General features: G+C 38.8%; 1 protein-coding gene across 2 annotated transcripts in view; it reads right to left on the reverse strand.

The window, feature by feature from the left end:
• Positions 1 to 17,069, reverse strand: part of F5 (coagulation factor V) — an 81,464-nt gene that overhangs the window by 21,124 nt on the left and 43,271 nt on the right. For both annotated transcript variants that reach the window (XM_007172488.2, XM_057547202.1), the window contains exons 8-13: positions 11,166 to 11,346; positions 9,219 to 9,318; positions 8,573 to 8,784; positions 7,096 to 7,246; positions 4,493 to 4,705; positions 768 to 3,288 (exon numbers count right to left, since the gene is read on the reverse strand). In XM_007172488.2, the coding sequence (XP_007172550.2) occupies positions 768 to 3,288; positions 4,493 to 4,705; positions 7,096 to 7,246; positions 8,573 to 8,784; positions 9,219 to 9,318; positions 11,166 to 11,346 (3,378 nt within the window). The remainder of the gene's footprint in view (positions 1 to 767; positions 3,289 to 4,492; positions 4,706 to 7,095; positions 7,247 to 8,572; positions 8,785 to 9,218; positions 9,319 to 11,165; positions 11,347 to 17,069) is intronic.

Raw genomic sequence — 17,069 nt, forward strand, 5'->3', positions numbered from 1 at the left:
TCTTCCTGCCCAACTAGACATAAGTTCCATCAGGGCAGGAGTCCTGTGTTTATATTCTCTTTTATAGTCTCAGCACTTAGCACAATGCCTAGGAGAGAATAAGTACTCATTAAAGAGTTATTGACTGAGTGAGTCTATAAACCAAGTTAAAACAAAAGTTTAAATCAAGGTAAATCACTATGTAATGAATGGCTCAGTTGAGGGTATAAACTTTCTTTTTGTTTCTAAGCTACTTTATACCCTTGGCCTCTGCTACTGGAATCTTATGGAATTTGAATTCATCTTCACCAAGATGCTATATACTTTATATTGATCAGTAAACAATTTAAAATGTTTTTGTTAAATAAGTAATTGCAAAAGGAGATTTCTACATCACAAGTTTGGATTTGAAGCCAACTTCAATGAAATCATATTGATTAGCCTATAGCTATGGATAGGTTGGGCTCTGCATTGGAGCAAGAAGAGGGGGTAGGAATATGTGTGATGAGAAAAGAAGAGAGAGGAGGGGGCTAATTTAACTACAAAATATCATAGACTTCTTAGAGTGATTGCTCTTATATTGTCCAGATGTCACCTAAAGTAGAGAAGCTAATCTTGGAATTGACAAAGGAAACAGTATAGGCCAAGTTGCAATAGGGGAACTAAATGATACTTAACTAAGTTACACTTAGTATAATTTGCCCAGAATCATATCCTTAGACTGCTGTAATTACTTTTTTTAGCAGTGGTGGAAAAGTGAGAATATAAAAGGAGAGAACTGGCCAAACCTTGGTGCAAATTTTGAATAATCCCAGGATAGTTCTTCAGCAGCAATGTAATAATTTTTTCTGTTTCCATTGTTGCTGCGAAGGTACCATGCTGCAATGTTGTCAGGATTTCTGGAGGAGTTGATGTCTGTCCTAAGATCAGTTTGGTAAGGGTCATCATAGGCCACAAAATCAAATTCACCATACTCTTCTTCACTGCTCTCTTCCTTCTGCCTTGGAATAATTTCAATGTAATCTCCATCATCTCTACTGAGGCCTACTATGACCAGTGGATTAAATTCTCTTGGTATAGAAGTGTTATTTAGTGGAGAGTGTGGTGGAGGAGATGGCATCTGACCAAGATCTGCATAAGGGAAAGTGTGACCAAATTCTGGGAGAGGCAATGACTGACTAGATTCAGAAGTGTGGGATGTCTGATCGAGATCTAGAGGAGGTGATGTCTGCCTGAGATCAAGAGGAAGGGATGTCTGACTGATGTCTGGAGAGAGAGTTGCCTGGTTGAGGTCTGGGGAAAGTGGCATCTGACTGAGGTTTGGGGGAAGAGTCGTCTGGCCAAGGTCTGGAGAAAGGGTTGTCTGGCTGATGTCTGGAGAGAGAGTCTCCTGGCTGAGGTCTGGAGAGAAAGTCTGGCTGAGGTCTGGAGAGAAAGTCTGGCTGAGGTCTGGGGGAAGTGTTGTCTGGCTGAGGTCTGGAGAGAAAGTCTGGCTGAGGTCTGGGGGAAGTGTTGTCTGGCTGAGGTCTGGAGAGAAAGTCTGGCTGAGGTCTGGGGGAAGTGTTGTCTGGCTGAGGTCTGGAGAGAAAGTCTGGCTGAGGTCTGGGGGAAGTGTTGTCTGGCTGAGGTCTGGAGAGAAAGTCTGGCTGAGGTCTGGGGAAAGTGTTGTCTGGCTGAGGTCTGGAGAGAGAGTCTCCTGGCCAGGGTCTGGAGAAAGGGTTGTCTGGCTGAGATCTGGATAGAGGGATGGCTGACTGAGGTCTAGAGAGGTGGTTGTCTGCCAGACTTCAAGTTCCAAGGAAGGGAACGTTTGACTAACATCAGTAGGGAAGGCCTTGTTTCTTAGGTCATAGTCGGGTGTCTGGCTGGGCTCTGGAGGAGGAGATGTGTGACTGGGGACTGTACTGGAGTGCGTTGGATCAGAGTCTTGAATAGGGAATGTTTGATAGTGTTCCTCTGGGCTCACTGTCTGATAAAGATCTGGAGGGGAGCTTGTCTGACTGGTGTCATTTGGGGGGTTTTGATCACCATCAGGAAGTGAGGCTCTGAGGCTAAGGTTCATAGAGGGGAATGTCTGATTGAGGTCTGCGGGAAGAGATGTTTCATTGGATGTATGGAGTGACAATGAATGGTTATGTCTCCCGTCTGAAAATGGGGTGTTGGCCTCTACTGTCAGTGGGTGAAAACTCCTTGGAGATAGAGGAACATGGTGTGCAGGCTTCTCTTCCTTTTTCTTTCTTCGTGTCCTAATTAAAAAAAGACCTTTCTTCAATCTACTATTTCCTCCATCTTGTCTTCCTTGTAGAGGTTTACGTCTAGTTACAAAAAATGTTGGGTGGCCACTCTGCTTTCCATGCTTGTTTTTAAAAGGGATGTTTTCTCCCCAAGTCCTTGAGTCATTCTGGGGGCTGTTTGGCAGCTTATTAACAGCATTGTCTTCATAAGCATCTTGGATTATTTCATAACTGCCTTTCTCAGAAACCAAATGCCATTCCCCATTCAGAATCTTAGATGGATCCTTTTGTTGTAAGAGTAACAGATCACTGGGAAGGTTCTCCCAGGGCCCTATTCTGGAAGAAGAAGAGTTGCCTTGGCTTAAATGTCTACCAGTTTTATGTGCTGGGAATTCCATCTGGGAGAACCTATGCTTTGTTGCTCGGCCTCTTCCTGCCTTGAATCTTTTACGTTTAGCATGTTCTTGATTTCTGAATTCTTCTGTACCAAATGCAAGCAGGCTTATCCCTGTGACATCTGAGTGTAGAGGATCTTCTATAGGATCTTTAGAATAAGGGCTGGAATGCTTTGCTGTGGGAGGGTTGAGAACTGAGTTCTTATCCAAGCTGGTGTGTTCCAGCGGGGGACCAGCTGTGGTGGCTTCTGGGTGAGGAAGAATTTTCAGAGGTTGTGCAAAGTTATTGGCAATAAGCCTGCTAATGTTACCTGGGGAAGAAGAATTTGAACCAACAGTTCTGTTGGTACTTGGAGGAATGAATTCAGAGTTGTTCTCCAGAGCCAGGGCAGTAAGATTGAACTCATCTTTCTCCTGAGTCGATGATGAATTTCTGAATGACCTGATTCCTAATAATAAAGCCAGTGTGTTCTGGTAATCATAGTCAGCATCATTATTTTTATCTTTGATTTCTGAAGAATCACGCATTTTCCTTGTAGTTATGGATGTAGATCCTGAAGGTTCGTATGTAATCTCGTATGAGTCATCATCATAATCCCGGATACACTTGACATCCCTGAATCTCAGCCACAGTTTTTTGCTTCTTGGATTGGAATTCATGGTAGTTAACATCCAAGTTCCTACAAAATAGAGACAGAACAGAGAGCTCTGAGTACAGCAAAAGATATAAAAACCCTATGGTCCATTGTGGCAGATCATTTCCAGTGAACTTTCATCGGGGATACTGTGGTCTGTGGACCACAACTCATCTGTGAACTGTTGGTTACTGTTCCACAGTGACATAAGGAAAGAAATCGAGAGAAAAGTGTATAGGAAACCTTTTAGCAATTTGACATTTCTATGACATCCAATCATGTGATCAGCATACTTATCTCATTTAACAGAATATAGACCCAACATATTGGTCAGTGAAAATTAGGGAGAAAAAAAACTTTCAGCACAGATAGTTTGAGAGTCACTATTTTAGAATATATTTTTAAAGGGATGAGTCAAGAATGAAATGGACTTTGAATATCATAAGCATCTTGTGAGTTGCACATTTTGTTAGAGAGCTGGAGTTAGGGGGAAGATGATGATGTTTACCCCCACAAATAAGAGACATATAGATATTTCTAAGTAATAAATAATTCAGGTGGGCCTAGGGCAGTTTTGAGTTTCTTTGAAATGGTATGATTTGCTGGCACACTGAAGATTTCCTGAAAAGTCTTCAATAGTTACCACATGTTGATTGTCTACTGAGTCCTAGGCACTTGGCACATAGAACAATTAATGGTCAAAGCAACTCTGTAAGGTGTTATTATTCTGTTTTTCAGATGAATAAACTGAGGCTCAGTGAGGTGGAGTAATTTGTCCAAGGCTACACAGATATCAAGTGGCAAAGCAGGATTTGAACCCAGGTCTGATGAATTCCGAAGCCCATGTGCTTTCCATGGCACTGCTGTCTCTGAAGCCAGACCCTAAGGCACTGTATCGGGTGATCACTAACCCTAGGGTGTGATGGCTGTCTTATAAAGCTGAAAAAGGCATTTTGATTAAAAAAATGCTCTTTTGTGGCTGAATGCTCACGCTTTCTCCTCAGAGTCATGCCTTATCTTTTTACTGTTGTAGCTTTACTTCTCACTTAGCCCAGAGAAGGATAAATGGAATGCACATTAAAGGACTGGTCCCATTTAAGTAATTAATTCCCCAAACAGAAATCATGAGTAGTACTGAAAAGAAAGCCTGCAAGGGATCAGAGAGAGAAGCCCAGGAACCATGGTAGTCTGGAGAGCTGCAGCAGACTGGGTAGATCAGAGAGTCCCCTTTAAGAGTCCAAGCTCTTACCAACATTATCCATTGTGACAGTCACAGATTCCCCACACATGGGGAAGAGGGTCAAGGTGTCCTCGTGTTTCTTTCCATAGATGAATGAGTGCCCAGTGAAGTGAATGGTCAAAATGTCATTCTGGGTTCCCATACTGCAGAAGTGCCACTGGACGGTGTCATCAAAGCAGAATCCTAGTGTGGGTATGCTCTCAGGCACATAGCCATTGATAGCTGAAAGAGTGAAATTTGTTGAAACATCAGGCCTATGCCAACAAAAGGGAATGTGTCTAATTATACTTACGGTAAATATCCCATTGGTAATTTGGTTGCATCTGAGCAGTGATTATCTGAGATAAGCTTTACCAAATCTAAAGTGTAACTGGAAGAAGATCAAACTCAGACTTTTCAAATGAGAGCTTATTCTCCTAAGTTAGCCAAGGGAGAAATGTCAGGATAAAGACAAAGCCTTTCACATTGATTTATTTATTCATTTTATTTATTCATTTGTTAAGTGTATATTAAATATTTTGTACTCTAGGTTCTGCTTTTAAAGATATTCCGAAGGTAACTTAGAATTTTGTCTAGAGTAATTTTACCTGGAGAAAAAGCATAATATAAGAAATACAGATTCTTGACGCATTAGTTATTTTTTTCTTTTTCTTTTTTTTTTTTAAACATCCTTATTGGAGTATAATTGCTTTACAATGGTGTGTTAGTTTCTGCTTTATAACAAAGTGAATCAGTTATACATATACATATGTCCCCATATCTCTTCCCTCTTGTGTCTCCCTCCCTCCCACCCTCCCTATCCCACCCCTCTAGGTGGTCACAAAGCACTGAGCTGATCTCCCTGTGCTATGTGGCTGCTTCCCACTAGCTATCTATTTTACGTTTGGTAGTGTATATATGTCCATGCCAATCTCTCACTTTGTCCCAGTTTACCCTTCCCCCTCCCCGTATCCTCGACGCATTAGTTATTGAATGCAAAGTAATGTCCCTAAAAATGAAGCCTATTTAGCACATTTTGCAATTTTAATTGCTCTGTCTTAGCATTTATATAATCTCTAGTTTGCACTCAACTATCAAGTTCAGACATTTTCATTCTCTTTCCAAGGGATACAGTTTTTAGTCAGTATCATTGTCTACTTATATACTAAGCATGATAATAATATCACAGATATGATTTCTATAAGGGCAGGGTCCATGTCTGCCTAGGTTACCACTATAGTCCTAATCTTAGTACAATGCCTGGAACTAGGGAGAACTTAAATATTTATCGAATAGCTGACATAATGTGTTTTTAGTTTGTGCCTCATTCAGGAAGCTTTTCTAAATGGTCTATAGCTGCACTAATTTGGTAGCCACTAGCTACCAGTGACTATTGGGCACTCGAAATATGGGTAATCTGGATTGAGATGTGCTGTGAGTATAAAATACACACTGGATTTCAAAGATGTAGTAAGAAAGTAAATCTCATTAATTTTAATATTGATTATATGTTGAAATGATAATATTTATGATATATTAAATTAAACATTATTAAATAAATTTCATATATTTCTCTTTAATTTTTAATGTGCCTATTAGAAAACTTTAAATTATATTTGTGGCTCATATATAATTTCTAACGGACAGCAAGCGCTAGTCTAGAGCTGTGACAGATTTATTGCCAAAATGAAATTAAGTACAGAAAGCTGAGGCTAACTCCCGGTTTCAAATTATTTTCCTGCCACCTGCCAGTTCTGAGAATCCCCAGTTGTTAGTTGTCTGAAGTTATATGAACAGACCATGGAGAAACCATCCTCGTACCTGTGGTTACTTATCAGACAAAGTGATAATAGTGACTCTCAACTCTGAGGAAGGGGACGATGACCATTGTGGAGAAGTTTGCTTCCAGCTGGCTCAGTGAAATCTCTCCCAGACTTCCCATACCAGTGGCTTTGGGCACTAACTTTAAAAACTGTAGCAAAAGCCTGAACCTTGGCTCAGGGAATTCTTTCTGTTCTGAACTTCTTACTGTGTACTTAAAACTTCTTTATGGATTGACTTTCCAAGACTCTTGTCTCCCCATATGCATTTTGCCTTAGTTTGATTTGACAATCCAATTTTGGATTATTTACCCTGTTTCTGCCCTGGCAGAAATAAGAAATAGACAAGACAAAAAAGTAACTAAAGGAATAAGCATTGTTACATTCATGCTAAAGAGGACTACTTAATATTTCTGCCCTGGCCATAAAGAGTATTCACCTTGCACCCAGTCTAAAATCCCCAGATACCTCTGACCAAGGCCTCTTCCCTCACCATCCATCCCTCACCCTGTTCTTACCTGCTCAGAGCAAGTGCACATGCACATGTGTGCGTGCATGCACACACACACACACATACACACACACACACATTTGGAGCAGGAGACCAAGAAGACTTCTAAGGATAACAAGCTTTTTACCTCATGCTGTAAAAAGATTTCTATAATATCACCCAGTAATTTCATCACCAAATCCCTAGACTGGAAGTGAGGGTAAGAGGTGAGTGGCTTCTAATCCATGTCTCTTCCTCTAGGAAAGTCACACTTCAACCACAGGAGTGAAAAACTGATGGACAAAAAGAGTGCTCCGACTTACTGCTCATGATGTTTGACTCATAAAACTTGGGGTCATCACGTTTCACCTTCTCAGGATTTTCACAAAACTTGTAGATGTTGTCCTCAATGTACCAGCTCTTGTTCTCATCAAACACAGCAAACATAGCTTGCTGCTCAATGTCTGCTGCCCTCTGGAGGGTAAAAGTGCTGTGTTCAGTGATTGACATCCTAGCAGATTGATTAACTACAACACTGAGTTCTCAGAAACCAAAGGGGTACAGGTCTTGGGTCCAATGAAGCCATAAATTCAGACATCTGTGAGAGCCCATTGTGTACAAAGCCCTTGTTAGAGCCAAAGGTAGCATGTCAAGGCAAACAGAGCAGATCAGAAAATTCAGAGACTAAAATATCCTAATAGAAAAATCCCATTTCAACGTTAGCAACTGTAATTCTGTTTATCTCTGTTATCACCTTTCAACTCGAATGATTGATTGGATGTGCTCCAAATAGTTGCAAAGGATAAAAAAGAAGGGTGCAGTAGGAAAGTTTTATATCTCTCCCTACCTGTTTCCTTTCCCAGCTCAATAAATTAGGGTCTTCCAAATGTCTCTTTCTGCTTTTTCTAGGCATATATTTATTTTATATGCCTTGGGATGAGACTTCTTTGATTATAGCTTAGCCTAATTGGGAATTTTAAGTTAATGATATGAGGCTTTTATTCTTCAATGAAGATAAAGTCAGAAGATCCATATCTTTGTTCACATTCTTCTGTATAAATTGGTCTTGCTACAGATAGACCATTGTCTGGGTTCAACTTCATGAGAAGCTATGTCTGCAAGCTATGTCTGCCTGTATCTCCTTTCTCTCCCTATTGCAGGTCTCTAAAAATAACAAGGACTGGTACAGAGCTTTACACTTTTACCAGATGGTATCTCATTGAGCCGTGAAACAACCCTATAAAATTTTTAGGAGGGGGTAATACCCCTTTTTTTTTTAAATTTTATTTATTTGTTTATTTATTTATTTATTTGGTTGTGTCGGGTCTTAGTTGCAGCAGGCGGGCTCCTTAGTTGCAGCTCGTGGGCTTCTTAGTTGTGGCATGCAAACTCTTAGTTGCAGCATGCATGTGGGACCTAGTTCCCTGACCAGGGTTCGAACCCTGGGCCCCCTGCATTGGGAGCGCGAGTCTTAACCACTGCACCACCAGGTAATACGCTTTTGATGAAAGGAAGAAATTAAGAGAAACTAGCACGGACAGATCTGGAATTTGAAACAAACAAAAAAAATACAGTATCACACTGTAGACTTGCCTTCTCCAGTGAAAGTCCATATGGAAATAGACAAGACAAAAAAGTAGCTAAAGGAATAAGCATTGTTACATTCACACTAAAGAGGACTACTTAATATTTTCTGGTTCTCTAGAAGCAAAAGCCCCATTATTTAACAAGGAGAACTAATCTGTTCCAGTCAGAAGAAATTCCTGGAATTTCTGAAAGGTTACTTCAAGGACAAAATACCTGTATGCCTCGCTTATCCAAGGATCTGCTCTTACAAATTAGAAGTAGCCCTATCAGCCCAGAGGCAATGTCCCTTGTGATGTCCACATTACTGTAGTATGGTCTTGTTAAGCACTGAGCGTCGTTTTCCGTGGGTTCATCAGACTCTAGGATGTTCCACTTATAAGTATAGGTTTCCCCTGGTTGAACTGCTTTGATCATGGTGTTACTGCCTGAAAGAAAATATAGTCAAAATTGTTTTCGATTTTCAAAATTATTTCATGGAAATAAATTAAATAAACAAATAAGTAAATAAGAAATGAATGAATAATTTAAAATAATTGAGCTCTTGTTAGAATCAATGTTGGGAAAGGAATATTATTTTTATATTAAGTTCCACTTGATAGAACTCTGGATAGCATGTAGCTATTACATATTCGTCCACTAGAGGCCACTTATGGCACTAACAAAGGACACCATATTTTGTAATCATTAGGATAAACAAAATCCCTGAAGTGAGCAGTGTTTGGTTGTGACTTTGAGGATACCCCTATATGTGTACTACCTGACTGTATAAGTTATACTACTGGGCAAGGAGGACAGTAGAAAATTACGGCAACCTCTCAGAAGTCAATAGTTTCATTCAGTAGAAGTGAAAGGTTCAAACCTGAGGTGGAGGAAGAGTTGACTTCATCTTCATAAGGAGAGAAGGTCACACCATGAGGGTAAATGCTGTAGCTGCGGCTGGCCATATTTTTGAACATGATCTACAAAATTAACTCAAATTCATTATTTCAGGATTTAAGGTCAATCATGAGAACAGAGGATGCTAGCTTTGCATATTTACTTGTGGGATAGTGTGTGTGTTTATGTCAATGCAAACTAATGCTGTTTATCTGAGTGGCAACCTCTCCCCATCACCTGACGGATGCGTTTGAGAGAGTTCCACTCACATAGTAAGGTGGAAAATGGAAAGAGAAGTCTAACCTTAGAAGTGACATTTTCCTCACAGTATATCACTCTCTCCAAGTTGGTCGCCATCCCCTGTCCCCTCTCCTTTCAGCTTGGACCACATCTGCCTTTGAATCTGCTCCTTCTCTTCTCTTAGACCATGATCACCTTCTCCAGCCTGCCAGATCCCCCAGAACCCTGTCATCAAGTCATCTTCTTGATGGGGCACAGAAAATAGCCAGATCCTGAATTGCCAATGAGGCATATTTCCACTTTCTAAAGAGTACCTAAAAGGGATCAGAAATGAGGGAAGGAAAAGAGAACAGAGAAAGGCTGCTTTCTGTCCTTTTGTTATTTTTTAAATGAACAGAATTGGCCTTGTCTGTAGATATCCTCTTGGTTCATTCGCATGAAGAGGTGAAGGGAGGAACTTTATGCATACAGGAGTCCTAGTTAGCCTGCTGAATCTTCAGAAGAGAATTTTTTTTTTAAATATATATTTTTTTAATTTCATTTATTTATTTATTTATTTATTTATGGTTGTGTTGGGTCTTCGTTTCTGTGCGAGGGCTTTCTCCAGTTGTGGCAAGCAGGGGCCACTCTTCATCGCGGTGCGCGGGCCTCTCACTATCGCGGCCTCTCTTGTAGCGGAGCACAGGCTCCAGACGCGCAGGCTCAGTAATTGTGGCTCACAGGCCTAGTTGCTCCGCGGCATGTGGGATCTTCCCAGACCAGGGCTCGAACCCACGTCCCCTGCATTGGCAGGCAGATTCTCAACCACTGCACCACCAGGGAAGCCCCAGAAGAGAATTTTAATCTTATCTTCTACTTGCTTGCCAAAGCATCTGGATCATCCTTAATCTGCAGATTATCTGCATTCTAGAATCTTGCCAAAGATTGCAACTTTCAGTTCTCTGCAGTCTAGTTCTTATCAGAAGGTAAGGTGATGATGTGACACAGCATTTAAGGAAAACTGTCTGAAGAACACTCAGTGTTCTTGAAACATATCAAAATTTACCTGCATCAGAGACCAATCATCAGAGAACTACATACCTAGACCACATTGATGAATTGTTTTCATTCAGTTGGGTTATGTTCTCAGCTATAATGAGAAACATTATTTTAAAAAGCTTTGTAACTTTTAAATTTATAAATTTATTGTACCAGTAGGAAGTTATCAAGGATTCCATCTACTACATCACACAGCACCCTCTTTTTTAAGGATCCATGGGAGAAATTCCTCTTAAGTCTCAGTAGCAGGGGAAACGGTGCTTCTTTTATGACTACTGTGACTCCTGCCCTGACCTAGTTCCCTTTTTACTTCGGCTGCTAGAAAGCTTAGGACAAAATTTGTTGACAACATTATAGGAGCATATGGTATGTGTTTCATCATACTTATCTTACCCTTGGCTTTATTTTCTTTGTCCCCATATTATCCTTCACTCCAATTACACTGGCTCCTTGTTTTATTCCTTTATAATTTGATAAACTGTCTCAGATTGTTTGTATTATGAGATAGGCTACAATAAGCACAAATACTAAATAAAAATTAAAGCTGCATTTTAATTAAAACTTATATGGACACATTAAAAAAATAACCAGTACTTATAATCTTGTTTTCACTATTTAATTTCTTCCATGGTTCTATATTTCTGTTACTTACTTTAAGTGTGTCTCTGACCTGGGCTCTGATAATAGGGCCCAAGATGCCCCCATCTTCTTTGTTATTGGGATTCTCCAGGCGTTTGGTGAAGGATGCATCTTGGTACTGTTTGTAGACAACCTTCTTATAATGTTTTCCAATTTGGTTTGAGAAATTATCCAAATGCAGAGATCTGTACTTTCTTAAAGTGAAATAAAATTTAAAAGATTAAATCATTTTCTCAAGTAGAGACCCCAGTATGATAGGGAAACCCTTATGCTTAGAAGTTCTGCTATTGAATTAGCTAAAATGCTAGTTTCCTTAAGGAAAACAAACAAACCAACCTTCATGTGGTTTGCAAAGTCCTGATACCTTCTCTCTAGTTGGAAAACTGGAAACCTCTGATCTGTCTCCTCCACCATTGATAAAGTCTTAATCATGGTTAGAACCAGCTACTTATTAGATCTTCCTGTCACTATGGTTTCTAGAGTAGACCTTCGCTATCTCTGAAAGGTCTACCTGGATGAAAGGATAAGATACACTATGAATTTTTCTTAAGTATTTCTTATCACTTAACTTATGATATCCTTCTTGGCTTTCCAGGTATTTCTCAATCTCTAAAAGCACAATCCCACTCTAGGAAGCTTCTGCTGTCTTTATTAAACATAAGCTCTGTGCTGTTGGGCGATCTCTTCTACCATCCACCCAATCCTGGTGCCATCTGAAAACCAACTGCCTTCGCCCATCTTCTGTAGCTACTGCAATAAATGCTTTAGGGGAAGCAACATGAACCACTTTCCCCCTTAGTCCTTTTTATAGCCTTAGTTTGCAAAAGCAGAGTTCCGTGGTAGAGTTTATCCATTTTATGCATTTATTTTACACAATAAAAATCACTGACTGCTGCTAGAGAGTTCTGGATTCTTATCTCAACCCCACTTCCCTAACCCTTCCTGCATTTTCTAAATATTCACTTGTATTAATGTCATGTGTATAATTCCAGAGCATCTTTATGCAAATATGACTTGCAAATATAAATATTCTTATCCTTTCACTCCTTTAACAAAAGGCAGCTATTTATATATTCCATACTATACCTTGAAGGTTTTTTGCATTTTTCCAGCTGTATTGAGGTATAATTGACAAATGTATGTATTTAAGGTGTACAACATAATAATTTATATATGAATATATGAGACTACCACAGTCAAGCTAATTACCACTTCCATCACCTCACCTAGTTACTAATATTTTTAAATTTTGAGAACACTTAAGATCTACTGTCTTAACAAATTTCAAGTGTACAATACAGTGTTATCAACTATAGTGTTACTAACTATAGTTAATATACTGCACTGTTTGTTAGGTCTCCAGAACTTATTTATTTTGAAACTGAAGGTTTGTATACTTTGATCAACATCTCTGCATTCCCCTCACCTCCCAGCCCCTGGCAACCACCATTATACTCTCTGCTTCTACGAGTTCGACTTTTTTAGATTCCACATATAAGTGAGATCATGCAATATTTGTAATTCTGTGTCTGGACTATTTCACTTAGCCTAATGCCCTGCAGGTTTATCCATGTTGTTACAAATGGCAGGATTTCCTTCTTTTTTAAGGCTGAATGATATTCCATTGTATATATAAACCATATTTCTAAAAATTCATTTATCCATTGATAGACACTCAGGTTGTTTCCATATGTAGGCTATCATGGATAACACTGCAGTGAACATGGGAGTGCAGATATCTCTTTGATATACTGATTTCATTTCCTTTGGATATATACCCAGAAGTGGTAGTTCTATTTTTAATTTTTTGAGGAAGCTCCTTACTGTTTTCCATAAAGGCTGCACCAATTTACATTCTCACCAACAGTGTACAAGGATTCCATTTTCTCCACACCCTCATCCACAGTTGTTACCTCTTTTTCATCCTAGTTATCCTCATAGGTATGAGGTGATATCTCATCATGGATATGATTTGCATTTCGCTCGTGATTAGTGATGCTGAACACCTTTTCATATGCCTATTGGCCATTTGTATGTTTTCTTTTTTTTTTACCACAGTTGACAATTTTAATTTTTTAATTTTTAAAATTTATTTATTTATTTATTGGCTGTATTGGGTCTTCATTGCTGTGTGTGGGCTTTCCCTAGTTGTGGCAAGTGGGGGCTACTCTTTTGTTGTGGTGCACGGCCTTCTCATTTCAGTGGCTTCTCTTGTTGCAGAGCATGGGCTCTAGATGCACAGGCTCAGTAGTTGTGGTGCACAGGCTCAGTTGCTCCGTGGCATGTGGGATCTTCCCGGACCAGGGATCGAACCCGTGTCTCCTGCATTGGCAGGCAGATTCTTAACCACTGCACCACCAGGGAAGTCCCTGTATGTTTTCTTTAGAAAGATGTCAGTTTAGATCCTTTGCCCATTTTTTAAATCAGGCTATTTTTGTTTGTTTGTTTTGCCTTTGAGTTACATGAGTTCCTTTTATATTTTGTATATTAACCTCTTATCAGATATATGGTTTGCAAATATTTTCTCCCATTCTGTAGGTTATATTTTTATTTTGTTGATTGTTTCTTTTGCTGTGCAGAAGTTTTTCAGCTTGATGTAGCCCCACTTGTTTATTTTTGCTTTTGGTACTTATGCTTTTGGTGTCATACCCCAAAAAATCATTGCCAAGACCAATGTCAAAGAGATTTTCTGTTATGTTTTCTTCTAGTGGTTTTATGGTTTCAGGTATTACATTTAAGTTTTTAATTTATTTTGAGTTAATTTTTGTCTATGCTGTAAGTTAAGGGTATAATTTTATTTTTTGCATATGGATATCCAGTTTTTCCACCATCATTTATTGAAGAGACTGTCCTTTCCTCATTGTGTATTCTTAGTGCCCTTGTCAAAGATTAGTTGACCAGGGGCTTCCCTGGTGGTGCAGTGGTTGGGAGTCTGCCTGCCAATGCGGGGGACGCGGGTTCAAGCCCTGGTCTGGGAGGATCCCGCATGCCGCGGAGCGACTGGGCCCGTGAGCCACAGCTGCTGAGCCTGCGCGTCTGGAGCCTGTGTTCCGCACGAGGCCGCGATAGTGAGAGACCCGTGCACCGCGACGAAGAGTGGCCCCCGCTTGCCGCAACTGGAGAGAGCCCTTGCACGGAAACGAGGACCCAACGCAGCCAAAATTAAATAAATAAATAAATAAATAAATAAATAAATAAATAAATAAATAAATAAATAAATAAATAAAAGATTAGTTGACCATATATGCATGGGTTTATTTCTGGGCCCTTACTTCTGTTCATTTGGTATATGTGTCTGTTTTTATGCCGTTATTATACTGTTCAATTACTATAGCTTTGTAATATAGTTTGAAATCAGGAAGTATGATGCCTCAAGCTTTGCTCTTCTTGCTCACGATTGCTTGGGATATTCAGGGTCTTCTGTGGTTTCATCTGAATTTTAGAATTGTTTTTTTTTTCTATTTCTTTGAAAAATGTTATTGGAATTTAATAGGGATTGCCTTGAATCTGTAGATCCCTTTGTGTAATGTGGGCATTTTAACAAAGTTAATTCTTCTAATCCATAAACACGGGACATCTTTGTATTTGATTGTATCTTCTTCAATTTCTTTCATTGTTGTCTTATAGTTTTCAGTGTGTAGCTCTTTCACTACCTTGGTTAAATTTCCTAAGTATTTTATTCTTTTAAAAAAATTCTATTGTAAATGGAAGTATTTTCTTAATTTCCGTTTGGATTGTTCATTGTTAGTGTATATAAATTCAACTGATTTTCATTATGTTCATTTTGTTTTGTTTGTTCATTATGAGTTATTTTCATAAATGGGTGTTGAATTTTGTCAAAAGCTTTTTCTGCATCTATTGAAATGATCATATGGTTTTTATCCTTCAATTTGTTAATATGTATATCACATTGATTGATTTGCGTATATTGAAGAATCCTTGCATCCCTGGGATAAATCCCACTTGATCATGGTGTATGATCCTTTTAATGTGTTGTTGGATTCTGTTTGCTAGTATTTTGTTGAGGATTTCTGCATCTATATTCTTCAGTGATATTGGTCTATAATTTTCTTTTTTTGTAGTATCTTTGTCTGGTTTTGGTATCAGGGTGATGGTGGCCTCATAGAATGAGTTTGGGAGTGTTCCTTCCTCTGAAATTTTTTGAAAGAGTTTGAGAAGGATGGGTGTTAGCTCTTCTCTAAATGTTTGATAGAATACACCTGTGAAGCCATCTGGTTCTGGATGAAGAGTTTTAATCACAGTTTCAATTTCATTACTTGTGATTGGTCTGTTCATATTTTCTATTTCTTCCTGGTTCAGTCTTGGAAGGTTACACCTTTCTAAGAATTTGTCCATTTCTTCCAGGTTGTCCATTTTATTGGCATAGAGTTGCTCGTAGTAGTCTCATATGCTGCTTTGTATTTCTGTGGTGTCCTTTTAACTTCTTTTTTATTTCTAATTTTATTGATTTGAGTCCTCTCCCTCTTTTTCTTGATGGATCTGGCTAAATGTTTATCAATTTTGTTTATCTTCTCAAAGAACCAGCTTTTAGTTTTATTGATCTTTGCTATTGTTTTCTTTGTTTCTATTTCATTTATTTCTGCTCAGATATTTATGATTTCTTTCCTTCTACTAACTTTGGGTTTTGTTTGTCCTTCTTTCTCTAGTTCCTTTGAATGTAAGGTTAGATTGTTTATTTGAGATTTTTCTTGTTTCTTGAGGCAGGACTGTATTGCTATAAACTTCCCTCTTAGGACTGATTTTGCTGCATCCCATAGGTTTTGGATCATCATGTTTTCATTGTCATTTGTCTCTAGGTATTTTTTGATTTCCTCTTTGATTTCTTCAGTGATCTCTTGGCTATTTAGTAACATTTGTTTGGCCTCCATGTGTTTGTGTTTTTTATGTTTTTTTCCCTGTAATTTATTTCTAATCTCATAGCATTGTGGTCAGAAAAGATACTTGATATGATTTGAATTTTCTTAAATTTACCAAGGCTTGATTTGTGACCCAAGATGTGATCTATCCTGGAGAATGTTCCGTGTGCACTTGAGAAGAAAGTGTAATCTGCTGTTTTCGGATGGAATGTCCTATAAATACCAATTAAATCTATCTGGTCTGTTGTGTCATTTAAAGGTCATGTTTCCTTATTAATCTTCTGTCTGGATGATCTGTCCATTGGTGTAAGTGAGGTGTTAAAGTCCCCCACTGTTATTGTGTTACTGTCAGTTTCCTCTTTTATAGCTATTAGAATTTGCCTTATGTATTGAGGTGCTCCTATGTTGGGTGCATATATATTTATAATTGTTATATCTTCTTCTTGGATTGATCCCATGATCATTATGTAGTATCCTTCCTTGCCTCTTGTAACATTCTTTATTTTAAAGTCTATTTTTTCTGATATGAGTACTGCTACTCCAGGTTTCTTCTGATTTCCATTTGCATGGAATATCTTTTTCCATCCCCTCACTTTCAGTCTGTATGTGTCCCTAGGTCTGAAGTGGGTCTCTTTTAGACAGCATATATATGGGTCTTGTTTTTGTATCCATTCAGCGAGCCTGTGTCTTTTGGTTAGAGCATTTAATCCATTCACATTTAAGGTAATTATTGATATGTATGTTCCTATGACCATTTTCTTAATTGCTTTGGGTTTGTTTTTGTAGGTCTTTTTCTTTTCTTCTGTCTCCCACTTAGAGAAGTTCCTTTAGCATTTGTTGTAGAGCTGGTTTGGTTGTGCTGAATTCTCTTAGCTTTTCCTTGTCTGTAAAGCTTTTGATTTCTCCATCGAATCTGAATGAGATCCTTGCTGGGTAGAGTAATCTTGGTTGTAGGTTCTTCCCTTTCATCACTTTAAATATATCATCCCACTCCCTTCTGGCTTGTAGAGTTTCTGTTGAGAAATCAGCTGTTAACCTTA

This window comes from Balaenoptera acutorostrata, chromosome 1 (genome assembly GCF_949987535.1).
Source record: "Balaenoptera acutorostrata chromosome 1, mBalAcu1.1, whole genome shotgun sequence".
Lineage (NCBI taxonomy): Eukaryota > Metazoa > Chordata > Mammalia > Artiodactyla > Balaenopteridae > Balaenoptera > Balaenoptera acutorostrata.